General features: G+C 37.0%; 3 protein-coding genes across 3 annotated transcripts; 1 reads left to right on the forward strand and 2 right to left on the reverse strand.

The window, feature by feature from the left end:
- Positions 1-821: 821 nt before the first annotated feature.
- Positions 822-6,706, reverse strand: melt (ventricular zone expressed PH domain-containing protein melted). Its single transcript, XM_013326984.1, has 13 exons — positions 6,336-6,706; positions 5,932-6,186; positions 5,578-5,782; positions 5,182-5,288; positions 4,913-5,065; positions 4,459-4,605; positions 4,072-4,253; positions 3,651-3,937; positions 3,438-3,527; positions 3,210-3,325; positions 2,576-3,044; positions 1,949-2,490; positions 822-1,868 (listed from the first exon to the last, which is right to left on the reverse strand). Exons 1-13 carry the CDS (start codon positions 6,438-6,440, stop codon positions 1,620-1,622), a joined length of 2,907 nt encoding a protein of 968 aa, XP_013182438.1. The 5' UTR covers positions 6,441-6,706; the 3' UTR covers positions 822-1,619.
- Positions 6,707-7,040: 334 nt separating this feature from the next.
- Positions 7,041-9,308, forward strand: Ctu1 (Cytosolic thiouridylase subunit 1). Its single transcript, XM_013326937.1, has 5 exons — positions 7,041-7,230; positions 7,311-7,850; positions 8,015-8,219; positions 8,622-9,237; positions 9,271-9,308. The coding sequence occupies exons 1-4, from the start codon at positions 7,183-7,185 to the stop codon at positions 9,212-9,214; spliced, it is 1,386 nt and encodes a 461-aa protein (XP_013182391.1). The 5' UTR covers positions 7,041-7,182; the 3' UTR covers positions 9,215-9,237; positions 9,271-9,308.
- A 52-nt stretch (positions 9,309-9,360) lies between these two features.
- Positions 9,361-12,025, reverse strand: Mul1 (mitochondrial E3 ubiquitin protein ligase 1). Its single transcript, XM_013326938.1, has 6 exons — positions 11,801-12,025; positions 11,391-11,548; positions 10,937-11,094; positions 10,454-10,727; positions 9,886-10,093; positions 9,361-9,629 (listed from the first exon to the last, which is right to left on the reverse strand). Exons 1-6 carry the CDS (start codon positions 11,915-11,917, stop codon positions 9,510-9,512), a joined length of 1,035 nt encoding a protein of 344 aa, XP_013182392.1. The 5' UTR covers positions 11,918-12,025; the 3' UTR covers positions 9,361-9,509.
- Positions 12,026-12,309: the final 284 nt, after the last annotated feature.

Raw genomic sequence — 12,309 nt, forward strand, 5'->3', positions numbered from 1 at the left:
GTTTACGCTAGTTTGACTTAGTTTAAATGGAATGTTATAGAAAGTTTATCACATAAATATACAATGAGCATTTCGTTTCAAATTTAACTTTTTGTTTAAAAAAATATTTCTAAGAATAATTAAAAAGATCTAAAAAAGATAGACATAAAATATTAATGAATAAAAAGCGGCAGCGTTATTGAAAAAACGGACTAAAATAGTTATAAATAAAAAAAAATAAGATATAAAACCACAACCCTTCAAATGAAATATTAGTTTAGTACAAAATAAAGCATTTAAGACTTATTTTTTCTGATAATACACTAAATGAAATAGATCAACTTTTTGTATGTCTTCTTTCAACAAACTACAAAGAATGCTTATAAAAATCAAAACTTTATATGTAGGATTATGGGACGGAACAAGAGAAGCATGTAAATTCAAAAATTGGTATAAAACTTCACAAATCATACCGTTTCCTCTATTTCATAGCGAAAGACATGTTAATACATTTTTATCAAAGTATTTAAGTAACGAAAACTAACGACTAAATTTCATTAAAAAAAACAATATAATTTTATTTTGGATAAAATTAAATCCGCGGTGGCTTACACTTCAATTATCTTATTATTAGTAATAATACCAGTAGTAATAATATGATATTATATACAAATATTCTGACTTATCCTGGATATACTCAACTTATATATCTATTCATATGCCAATGGTTCCTATGTAAACTATCGTATGTTTAAAAAAAACTTTGCAAGACAAAACTTTAAATTTTATATCTATAATTCTTCTATCTTTTGTCTTATAAAAACGAAACATTTTTCTTATTTTTTTTACACAGAAATTAGTATTTATAAAGTTATTTTTAAAACCATAAAACACGAATAAATCGTTAATTTTTGACTTATGATAGTCTACGTAGGAGCCATCGAAATATGAATAGAATTATTATTAAATGATTTAATATATTAATCATTACTTTTTATTACAAAATAATTAATAACTTGTCTTTAACTATACTATTCTTACTTCATTCTAAATCTTATATGCAATAAATTCTTTGATTTAGCTTATGGGGAAGTAAAAAAAAAGTGTAAAAAGTATTGTTAATAACTATAAGTACATGGCTTTACTATTTGTTTTATTAATGGGCAAATAATTTGGCAAGTTAAGTGATAGAAAATTATATATAACTAAATTCGAGTAAGATAAGTTTTGTATAGACTGGGTATTTTGTATAGAGGTTTAAATACGGATTTGATTTAATTCAATTTGACGATGTTGTTAGTTTGCAAAGGCAACATTTCAGAAAACTATCTCAGTTTGGATAGTTAATGAAAATATCGCAAAATTATAAGAAAACCGTGACCCGACAGTTAATTTTAATAGCGGTAAAGTATTATTTAAGTACATATATTGTTTATATTTATCTTATGATCTATATTTTGAACTGTATCATTGTCATCAACACACAACTCTATTAACACTACCATAAGAGCTATATTTGTCTGCTTCTATAACACTGACATTAACAAAGAAGACATACGTATTTTATATGTTATTAAATAACAAATTATAAATAAATAAATTGAGCACGTACATGTAGAAGAGTGATGTGAGAAGAGTGTTCAGAAGCTCTTGAGTGTGAGTCCTCGTGCGGGCAGACTGTTGGCTTTGGCGGGAGCGTCGCGCGCGTGCGAGTGCGCCACGGCGATGCTGAGGCACTGCGCCCACTCCTCCGCGTTCTTGCCGTCCTTCGGCTTCAGGATCAGCGTCTGGTCGCCTGTGAAGATCTCGAACGCCTTCGGTATGTTGCGCGCGCCTCGCGACACTTTCACCGAACGGATCTGATTTATGTCTATGCTCTCCCCTCCGCTCTAAAATAGTATACAAATTTATTTAATTTAGTATTATCTGACACTGAAATAGCTTATAGAATTGTAAGAAATATACTCACGGCGCCCTTGCAGGAGAGGTGATGTCCGGAGAGGGTGAAGTACCTGGTGCGCCAGCGACGGAAGAGCCGCCAGCGACCCTTCTTCTCCTTGAGCTGACCCTCGATGACGGGCGTCTCCGCGGCGAGGAAGCCGACTGCGCGCTCGGGCCGCGTGCAGAGGAAGCAGCCCCAGGTGGCGTGCGTGGGCGCGGTGGGCGCGGGCGGGGCGCCGCTCAGCTCGAACACGTCGAAGAAGCCTGCGGCGCGCAGCTCGGCCACCAGCATCTCCTGCTCCTTGGCGGCGGGGAAGGCGCCGGTGACCAGCGTGAGGAAGGTCTTGTTCTCGCACTTGAGGATGTCCCAGCAGTGCTTGAGGCTGGCGACGGTGGGGTCGCGCGAGGAGAGCGCGGCGGCGTGGCGCGCCTGCAGCGCCAGGAACATCAGGTGTATCCAGACGCGCGGCGCTCGCGTGCGCATCGAGAACGCGGCACGCGCGTACAGGCAGTGCGGCCCGCGTCGCCCGCACGCGAACTGCAGCCGCGCCTGCTTCTTCGAACGCCGCTCTGGAAATTTATTACTTATCTTAAATACTTTTGTTGACCACAGATTAGGAAGTAACTTCATAATTTTGAATTTAATAATGCTGACCTTCGATGGTGCACTTGGCGGGCGGCGGCAGTCGGAGCGACACGTTGTCCATGTACGCCTTGATCTTGTCGAGGTGCTTCTCGCAGAAGTGCTGCACGGTGTCGCGCATCGGGTACGGCTCGAACACGCTGATGCGGTGGTTGGCGTTCGTGTTCGCGTTCGCGGCGCTGTTCGCGCTCGAGCTGGAGTTGATCATGGTGACGCTGGTGTTGTTGGCGCGCCGTGACGTCACAGTGACCGGGCCGGAGATGGACACCGGGTTGCCGGCGGGCGGCGCAGACCCGTTGTTTGGTAAAGGTTGTGTGGAGGATATGACGGATATTTGTCCCAGTGCTGAATTGGAATGTTGTATAGAGACGGAGGAGGTGAGCGGCGTCAGACCGTCCGTCGACTTGCCCGTCGTCAGGGGATTGACGGATATAGATTGTGTTTGGAGAGGCGGCCCCGATATTATAGTCGGGCCCGTGCTCTGAAAATTATTGATACATTGGACGTGAAAATGAGCCAAAATGTTCAAAAAACAAAACATATTACTCCAAGATTAATTTAATACAAATATTTCGCAAGTGTGCAAAACGTTGCACATATAGTTAGAGAACACGAGGTAAAACTTGAGTAAAGCTTGTATACATACCGTGGAGGTGGAGGGTCCTATGAGTATGTTGTGGTGATGATGGCGGGCGGGCTGGCGAGGAGCGCGCGGCGGCGAGCCCGGCACCGCCACGCCCCCGCTGCTGCCCTTGCCTACACCTGCACACAATTAAAAAACTTCACATATTCCCCTTCAGGAAAAAAATAAATCAATAATTGCCTGAATTAAATAAAAATAGTATATAAATATTATATAAAGTATATAACTCACCGGCTGCGGGCTGGTTTGCGTTGATGAGATTTATTTGCTGCGAGGAAGAGAGTCGCGTCATACTCTTGTGCAGGCCACCCACTGATCCTCCTGCAAAAATACATTCCATAAAAATCCCTATATGAAAACGACCACATTCGACATTTTATCATTATGTTATGTATTTATAATTATGTAAATATAATACAAAATAACTAAGTATATTTAACTTACCGGCGACATTGAGCCTGGTCATACTTCTATGCGAGTTAGGTCCGGTATGCAAACGACCCGTGCTTCTAGAATCCCCTAACTTGGCTCGTCTCGTGTACCCGCCCGTGACAGGCGGGTTTGAGGGTGTGGCGGTCGAGACAGGGGGCGTGGTCACACTCGTGTTGGAGGAGGGGGTCGGTATCACCGCCCCCGAGTTGTTGCTTGCTGCACCTCCCAGTTTCACTATAGTCACGCCCCCAGACGTTCTGTTCACTTCGCTGTGCGATATCGTTGATTTCGGACGACTGCTGTAAAAATCAAACAAAAATCAATATCTAAATTTCTATTTCTCTCTTCAAAGACTTTAAAACGTAGATTCAACACAATAACATGATGAAATATATATATTTTTTGTATCTTGTATACATTATTGATGTCATACTTGTTGTTTGCGCGCAGTGCGGCGAGCAGACGATCGGTGAAGAGTGCGGGGTAGGCGGAGCAGAGTGCGGTGGCGGAGCGAAGCAGCGCCGCCTGTTCCGCGCGCTCCGCCCCCGCGCCGCCGCCCCCGCCAGCTCCGCACAGCCGCTCCACCACAAAGTTGAGCGCCTCCTGTGCTCGCTCCTGATAAAAAAAAAATTGTACCTCAATTGAGAGAAAAAATCATAAATTATTTCAGAATCCAAAATAGAAACTTTTGGTACATAAATAAATCTTAATCTTCCTCAAATTAATTTTTCATTACGGCAGTCTCCTAGCACTAAGCATCTCCCTTAGTGTCATATGAAGGTGTCTGATTGCGTCAGTAGGCAGTGTTAAGATATCTCACCCTGCTGGTGTGTCCGAGCTGTGCGAGCACGGTGGCGACGAGTGCGCTGGCGGTGGGCGTGGCGTGTGGGGGCCGCGCCGCGCGCCGCACCGCCGCTCCGTGCTCGCACACCAGAGACGCGCGGCTGCGGCTCAGGCACACCATCAGCTGTAACATACAAACATCTTAATCAAATCACAATATTGAAATTACTGCTATTTTGTCTTATATCTTTAAAAACAAATAGTCTCTTACTACCTTTGTACATTAAGTGTGACTTTAAGGGCTTGGTTTATTTTCTATTCTATCAACCACAGGGTATTTTTTTTAATAATTGAGTTTGCGTTCTTCCGTAAGTTATACCAGTACCACCACTTTTCAATATCGGACAATCAAATATTCCTTTACAATGTCAACTACAAAAAAAAATTAATATATTAATTTTAATGTACAGTGACAATAAACTAAACATTACCTGTAGCAGATCAATACACATGCAGGAGGGGTCTGTCTGGCTGGCAGTGTGTGGACACAGGTATGACAGCAGCTGTGGCACACATGTCTTCAGCGCTTCAGGACGACGCACAGCTATCTGCTCAAATAGCGCAAATAGGGAATTCTTCTCCACCTACAGTTTAAAATAGTTAACAACTGGAATTAGATGTCAACAAAAAAGATGTGTAAGCCTACAGTATGTTTGAAATTAGTGGCTTTTTGATACATTTGATTAGATATTAGTCTAACCTGTTCTGCATGAGGCAAAAGTGAAACTAGTGCGGTGACATGTCCTTCCAATGGCTCTGGGCATACTTCGTACAAGTTTGTTAATATACGACACAGTGGGTAGTTTCCTGAAAGAAAAATATAAATCTTTATTTTATTACCATTCTAAAACGCTATAAATTTAAATATTCATATTCATTCATTTAAATAACATTTTTCATAAAGTTATCAACTATTCAGTTTTTTACGTAATATTTCTATGATATATTACAGTTATTTTGTGATTTATATAACTTATGATTGGTACAAAAAGATAGGTTAGTACAACATTATATATTCTGCTACTAGAGTAAAGCTGTAGTTTGTGTCAAATACAAAAGTCTAAAATTCAGTATACACTATAATAGTTGTTATTACCTGACATAATAGAGTCCATAATTGTCTGAACATGTGGCTTGAGTAATGGAGCATGATGGACTGCTGCCAGAGACAAGTAGCGAGCCATATGCCGGGATATCTCTCTGTTGCCTTTATGTAGAAACTGCACCGCAACAGGTAGGAAGAGTTCCATCACCTCTTTATTGCCACTTGTTTCCTTGTCTGATTGTAGCGGAAATGAAACCTAAACAATTTCATATAGTGTCAATCGTTGAGACAGCAAAAACGACAACAAATTATATTTTTCTTAAACATCACTAACTAGTCTGATATTGTGTGAAACCTAACGCAGGTATTAGATAAGCTAAATTCTTTATAATATAATTCACTTACCAGAACAATACATGCTATGATATCTGAGGCAATTTTAGCATGTGGTGGATCATCATCTCTGAGATGACCCACCGGCATTAAGTTATGATGCAAACAGGACTCAAGTAATGACACCAGAGCCGCACAGTACTTGGGCAGTGTCCCAGTCTCTTTGATACAGGAAGTTGTGCGAGTAACACATATCTCTATCAGTGCCTGATCCCGGTCGTTGCGACAGTAGTCGGGTCTTGATGATATTTCTGTTATTTGTTTTAACTGGAAAATTAAGAATATATAATTCTACCTATACTTTTGTGCAATAAAACGTCTTAAAATTAGGCTGAATTGTAAAGTTGCCTTTGAAATACTACAGAACTTAAGAAGAACATTAACACAATGATATAAAGGTAAAATACAACACTTACAACTTCATTTAAATCGTCGACGATTTCCGAATCCGGGATGGCAAATAGATCGCCGGCACGAGTCAAGTCTCGCTCGTTTAGTACGTGCTTAAGCAATTCATGCATTTTGTCACTGCGCACAAACTGGAAAGCCTCAGAGAAACCGAAGCAGCCTTCGAGAAATAAACACTCGTAATGGACACATCAACATCAACATAACTTGCCACCTACGGAGAACTTGATTTACCCATTGTCTAAGAAACAAAGTTGCACATTACTCTTTTTACATTTTTGCTATGCTTCCTTATTTAAGTAATATAATAAGTAATAGTAAAACGTAAAGTATATATCTCACAAAAGCGAAGTTCTGTCCCGGATTTGATTTGATAGGGATTGGTTGACTTGACTAGTACAAAATGTCAATCAGTCAATGAACTTTCTACTCATTCGTTCGGCAAAAAAATGTTTGCGTATATTGGAATTGACACATTTATTTTAAATGAAAATTAAATTAAGAATTACCACATTACAGCTGCTTAAAGCAAAAGGAAAACACCTGATTACTTTAATTTACAAAATTACATAGTTTATACTTGTGTTAATTTAACATGAAATTGTATTTGCGATTTAAATAAAATGTAGCTGATTGTTACAAGTAGTTTTAGCCATCAAACGAAAAGCATAGTCGACATAAACGTCAAAAACAACCACCTTGCAAAATGACACATTTTTGACACATAATTTTTGCTTTATATGGAGATGAGGTTATATTTTTCATGAAGTTAGGCAACTTATTAATTTATAATCAATGATAATTTTAAGTAAAAATCATAAGGTTAAAGACGAATTTTACAAAAGTTAAATTAAAATGCCTATACCGTGTAGAACAGGTTGTGGTAAAAATGCGATGCTAAAGGTAAGTTTCCTCAAGGTGTGAACTTGTGAATAGTGTTTCTTTAAACTATTACACCAATAATATTTATTGAATTATTTTAGCGTCCAAAAACCGGTGACGCGCTGTGCAAAGAGTGCTTCTTCTGGGCATTTGAAACTGAAATCCACTTTACAATAACAAAAGCTGAATTATTTAAGCGTGGCGACTCCGTGGCCGTTGCGGCATCTGGAGGCAAAGATTCCACAGTCCTTGCACACGTCTTAAAAACACTTAATGAACGCTACGACTATGGTTTGAATTTAATGCTACTGTCAATAGATGAAGGTATAACTGGATACAGAGATGACAGTCTCGAAACCGTCAAACGAAACCGCGATGACTACGAGATGTCTTTAAAAATCTTATCATATAAGGATCTCTATGGTTGGACTATGGACGAAATTGTCGCACAGATTGGTAGGAAGAACAATTGTACCTTCTGTGGAGTGTTTAGAAGACAAGCATTGGATAGAGGAGCTGCTTTGCTGGGGGTGAAGTGCATAGCTACAGGACATAATGCGGATGATATAGCAGAAACTGTGCTAATGAATGTGTTGAGAGGTGATATTGCTCGGCTAAAAAGATGTACTGCTGTTAGTACTGTAGGTATATCTCTTTTACAAAGCAGAGATAAGAATATGTATGACAATTAATAAAATTAGAATGTTCATAAATTCATTTTTATACATATGATGCTAGTAGCATTGTTCAGTGGAATTGTATAAATTCACTATACTAAATGAATTAACTATTATAACATTTTCAGGGTAGCGAAGGAACTATACCAAGAGTAAAGCCACTTAAATACACATATGAAAAGGAGATAGTAATGTATGCACATTATAAGAAACTGGTATATTTCTCTACGGAATGTGTTTTTGCACCAAACGCATACAGAGGGCATGCACGAGCACTTCTTAAAGATATGGAAAAGATACGCCCCACTTGTATCATGGATATAATATACTCAGGTAAATCTAGGATAATCACTAATACTTTTAAATTTATTCTTACTTCTTCCTAAAACTATAAATGCAAAAATTTAGATGGATGTTTGTTGGTATGTATCTCCAGAACTGCTCAATGGATTTTTATGAAATTTGGCACAGATGTAAAACATAGTTTGGAAGAACACATAAGCTACTAATTATGTTTTCTTAATTCCACGTAGAGTCACGGGCGACAGCTAGTTATAAGGTGTGTGGCAAGGCTGAGCACCTCAGTGGCGACATATATAAACTGATAATTCATGTCTGTAATAACTTACTGCAGTTCTGAAATCATTTATTTTCATTCAAAACATTTCAAAATATATTACCCACTTATTATAAGGTTCTGTAGAGTTTTAAATTAATGAAATCTTTAACTTCAAGGTGAGACAATGGCTGTGAAAGAAGACGTGACTCTACCAACACAGAGAATATGCACAAGGTGTAAATTTGTATCATCACAAGAAGTTTGTAAAGCCTGTGTTCTACTCGAAGGCTTAAATAAAGGTTTACCAAAACTTGGTATCGGTAAAAGTTCTAAAGCAAAAAGAATGCTTGATGAATATAATGCAAAACAGGAACAAAACTTATTAAAGAATGCAGCAAAAGAACTAGATGATGAAAACACAGAAAATAATTGTCAATCAAATCAAAAATGTAAATCTGGTTTGTGTAAGGATAAGAGAAATGGTTTTATAAATAATGAAAACACAGAAACTAAGAAAGATTGCAAAAATAAATGTTTAGGAAATTGCGAAAGAACCAAAGTTAGTGTTGATAACACTAAAGTTGATAATTTATTAGCTAAATATGCTATTAATGATGTACTGGATAAGAAAATTAGTACCAATGGTACTAATACTGGCAATTTGGATGAAGATTTTGATATTTCTGACAATGAGGATGTCAACATAGAGCAGGAAGATGACACATGTTCAGCGTCTTGTGGTAAAACAGGATCATTGATAGGTTTTTGATAAAAGAATGACATGAAATAATACTATGAAATAATAATAATATAGAATGAAATACATATATAATATGTATTACAAATTAAGATGTACATTTGTAAATAATAACACATTTTTTTGTTAAAATATTTTTTCATTGATTCTTCAACATGGTTAACCCCTATAGATAAAACTGTACTTTTTTAAACTTAAATTTTGCTCTATCTATTTTAGCTGTCTAATTTCATTAACAACATTTAATATAACTATAACAATAGTTTAGCTAATATTAGATTTATTACAACATCTTGTTATACAGTATTTATGTGATAAAGGCAGGTGCACGGGCCTCTATCCGTTCTCTGCAAATGGGGCAGTTGTCTTTAATGTTCTCTGAACAATCTTCACAGAGACACACATGGCCACAGGGCAGTAATATTATCTGGAATCAAACATTTCAATAAGATAAAAAGAAAAAAATGTTATGCATAATAAATAATTGTCTATTATTCACAGTAATGAATGGCACATTAGGTAATAGATTCAGTGTAAAAAGGATAAGTAAAAAAAGATTAAAGGTAAGATAATAGATTTTAGCAATAAATTACGGCTATAAATATGGAAATTAATCGCTATAAAGTTTTTCGTCACATTTTCAAACCTGACAACAGAATACAATATGTAGCATCTAAACTGACCTCTTTAGGATTCTCCGAGCAGACCACACACAGTTGCACATCTGTGAGGTTCTTCTCGCGAGCGTGTGCGCGGCGCTCCTTGCGGCCGGCTGCGAGCTGCCGCTTAAGAGAATCCTCCAGCTGCCGCCGCTTGCGACGCTTCAAGTACTTGTACGCCACACGCCCCGACGCCAACACGGCCACCGCCCCAAATACTACCAGCAGTATTCTGAAATCATTGTCAAAATTTAAATTTACACCACAAACATAGTCAGTCTTTTAACAACTGCATCTGCAGATTTGGCAAAATTTTGGTCACCTTTTTTATTACTATTATTGCAAAATATTATAAAAATAACAAAACTTAGCAGTACAGACATAGCATAGAGTATATACAACTCACACAGTCGTAATAAACATGTCGCGAAACTGGGACTCAAAACAATTAAAGGCGACGCGAATTCATTCGATTGATTGGCGGGCGTCGACAGTTTAATAACTGTAGTCAATAAGGAATATTGTGCCTTGAAAAAACATATCTTCACTAACTTAAAAAAAATTACGTTCCTAATTTAAATATTACATTTACCTTAAGAAATCTCTAGAACTGGCGAGCCTTTTCAATAAGCTAGACTTAGTAGCTGTAGTTAGGTAGAGAGGTAATCCGTCTCTAGGTGGTTGTATCTTCAAAGCACCAGTGTTTGTCCTGCTGAGCTCCCCAATTGCAGTGATGTAGGAGCCATCGCGTAGCATCTCCTCCATTGTCTGGAGGCCACGTTGCCGGACACCAGAGAAGAAACCCCATACGTGGTCAATAACACCAGGAGACATGGGTTCGAACTTGTCAGATATAACGTCAAGATCTAATAATAATAGTATCTAGTTTAGTTTAAGTATCCAAACACTAGTGAAATAAAATCTTATGTTTAAAGTGGCTATAGCTATTACTTATAAACCTTGAGTAATCTATCAATATAGCATATATTGATAGATTACTCAAGATTTATATAAGAGGCATTTCATAATATTCTTGAAGAATCACCAGTAGCCTAAACCTGTTTTTTCTACATACCCAACAACTCTGCGGCCAGGGCATCCACAACTTCAATACTGTACTTTCCATTATTGAGCACAAATGGTGTTGCATTGCATACTTCATGTATGGTGCGTGTCTGGTCAGACCAAAATCCAGCTGATGTTCTTGCAATAACATGCTCCTTTATTGTTAACCTTTTAAAATTCATAATTTTTATAAAACTTTGATAACATTTTATATACGGATTTAAGAATATATCAAAGCCTATAATGGATTTAAATTTATGGAAAGCAATAATTTAAATAAAATTATATCTACTCTCTGTGACGAATTAAAATAAAGACTTAGTAGTAGCCTATGAGCTATTCTAGAAAGTAAACTATCTCTCGCAAATTTTATCTAGATCCATTCAACTATTCTGAAGTTATCTTCTAAGAAACATCTATTCATCTAAACTTTCGCATTTATAATTTTAGTAAGATTTCATTACCTCTGTATAACACCAGTAACAGTATTATTGTAATTGCTAACTATTGGATTGCCGAGGGGCTTCACCAACCCTCTGATAACAACATATGGTATCACATGGTCAGAGTATTTGTTAATCTCTGTATTTAATGTTGAGTCAATATCAAGTATTGGTGCTGTCTGGAATGAAAATAATTAAGATATCAATTTACCATTAGATAAAAGTAGAGTGTTAAATGTAAAGAGATAATTCTTTTATTTAATTATAACATCAAGTGGGAGAAAACTTTGCTACATGACCTTATAATCATCTTTTATATTTTTTATTAAATAAATGGACACAATGTGATGGTTACTTTAAATACTATTGATACAAAGGTAAAATTAATAAATTAAATTCAAAATTATACTACAAGAAAAATAAAAAGTAACCTGCAAGGCATTTAAGATATGTTTACATTTACTCAGCTGTTTAACACAAAATCCTAAAATAAGAGAATCTATTCCAAGAACGACAGTTTCCCCTATAATTTCAGAAAAGAAATCCATTTTTGGACTCAAATTTTATTCATCTAACCACTGAAAAATTCACTAAAACTCATAATTATTTCTAATTTTTCATCCAAAAATAGATGCAAATATCCCCAAAGTTTTTTTTTTAAACTTTGACAGATGACATCCTGTCAAAATGACAATGACATTTACTGTTGCGTCGAAAAATTGCATTGAAAATAAAAATTAACATTAAACGTAACCAAGAGGGACAAGCAAAGATAGATTTCTATTTGTCTCGATTCTACCATAGGTTTCTCGTAGATCTACTTTAGTTTAGATTTCAATTTCCCCTACGCGCTAGGTGATGTTGTAAACACACCGTGAAGCCGTTAGTACTTTTTGTAACTGACGTACTCATCAAAAGGATCGAAAATAGAAAACATGTA

Source organism: Papilio xuthus, unplaced genomic scaffold, assembly GCF_000836235.2.
Source record: "Papilio xuthus unplaced genomic scaffold, Pxut_1.1 DF828780.1, whole genome shotgun sequence".
Classification (NCBI taxonomy): Eukaryota; Metazoa; Arthropoda; class Insecta; order Lepidoptera; family Papilionidae; genus Papilio; species Papilio xuthus.

What these genes read in the sequence shown, in the direction of transcription:
- Mul1 (XM_013326938.1), bottom strand. Translation starts at nt 11,917, where the DNA reads ATGGATTTCTTTTCTGAAATTATAGGGGAAACTGTCGTTCTTGGAATA. An exon ending in ATATCTTAAATGCCTTGCAG is followed by an intron (nt 11,549 to 11,800) that starts GTTACTTTTTAT and finishes TTTTCATTCCAG; the next exon opens with ACAGCACCAATACTTGATAT. An exon ending in GCTCGGAGAATCCTAAAGAG is followed by an intron (nt 9,630 to 9,885) that starts GTCAGTTTAGAT and finishes GTTTGATTCCAG; the next exon opens with ATAATATTACTGCCCTGTGG.
- Ctu1 (XM_013326937.1), top strand. Translation starts at nt 7,183, where the DNA reads ATGCCTATACCGTGTAGAACAGGTTGTGGTAAAAATGCGATGCTAAAG. An exon ending in GATGTACTGCTGTTAGTACT is followed by an intron (nt 7,851 to 8,014) that starts GTAGGTATATCT and finishes TAACATTTTCAG; the next exon opens with GGTAGCGAAGGAACTATACC. An exon ending in CATGGATATAATATACTCAG is followed by an intron (nt 8,220 to 8,621) that starts GTAAATCTAGGA and finishes TTTAACTTCAAG; the next exon opens with GTGAGACAATGGCTGTGAAA.
- melt (XM_013326984.1), bottom strand. Translation starts at nt 6,440, where the DNA reads ATGCATGAATTGCTTAAGCACGTACTAAACGAGCGAGACTTGACTCGT. An exon ending in GCACTGCGCGCAAACAACAA is followed by an intron (nt 3,938 to 4,071) that starts GTATGACATCAA and finishes TGATTTTTACAG; the next exon opens with CAGTCGTCCGAAATCAACGA. An exon ending in ACCTCTCCTGCAAGGGCGCC is followed by an intron (nt 1,869 to 1,948) that starts GTGAGTATATTT and finishes ATACTATTTTAG; the next exon opens with AGCGGAGGGGAGAGCATAGA.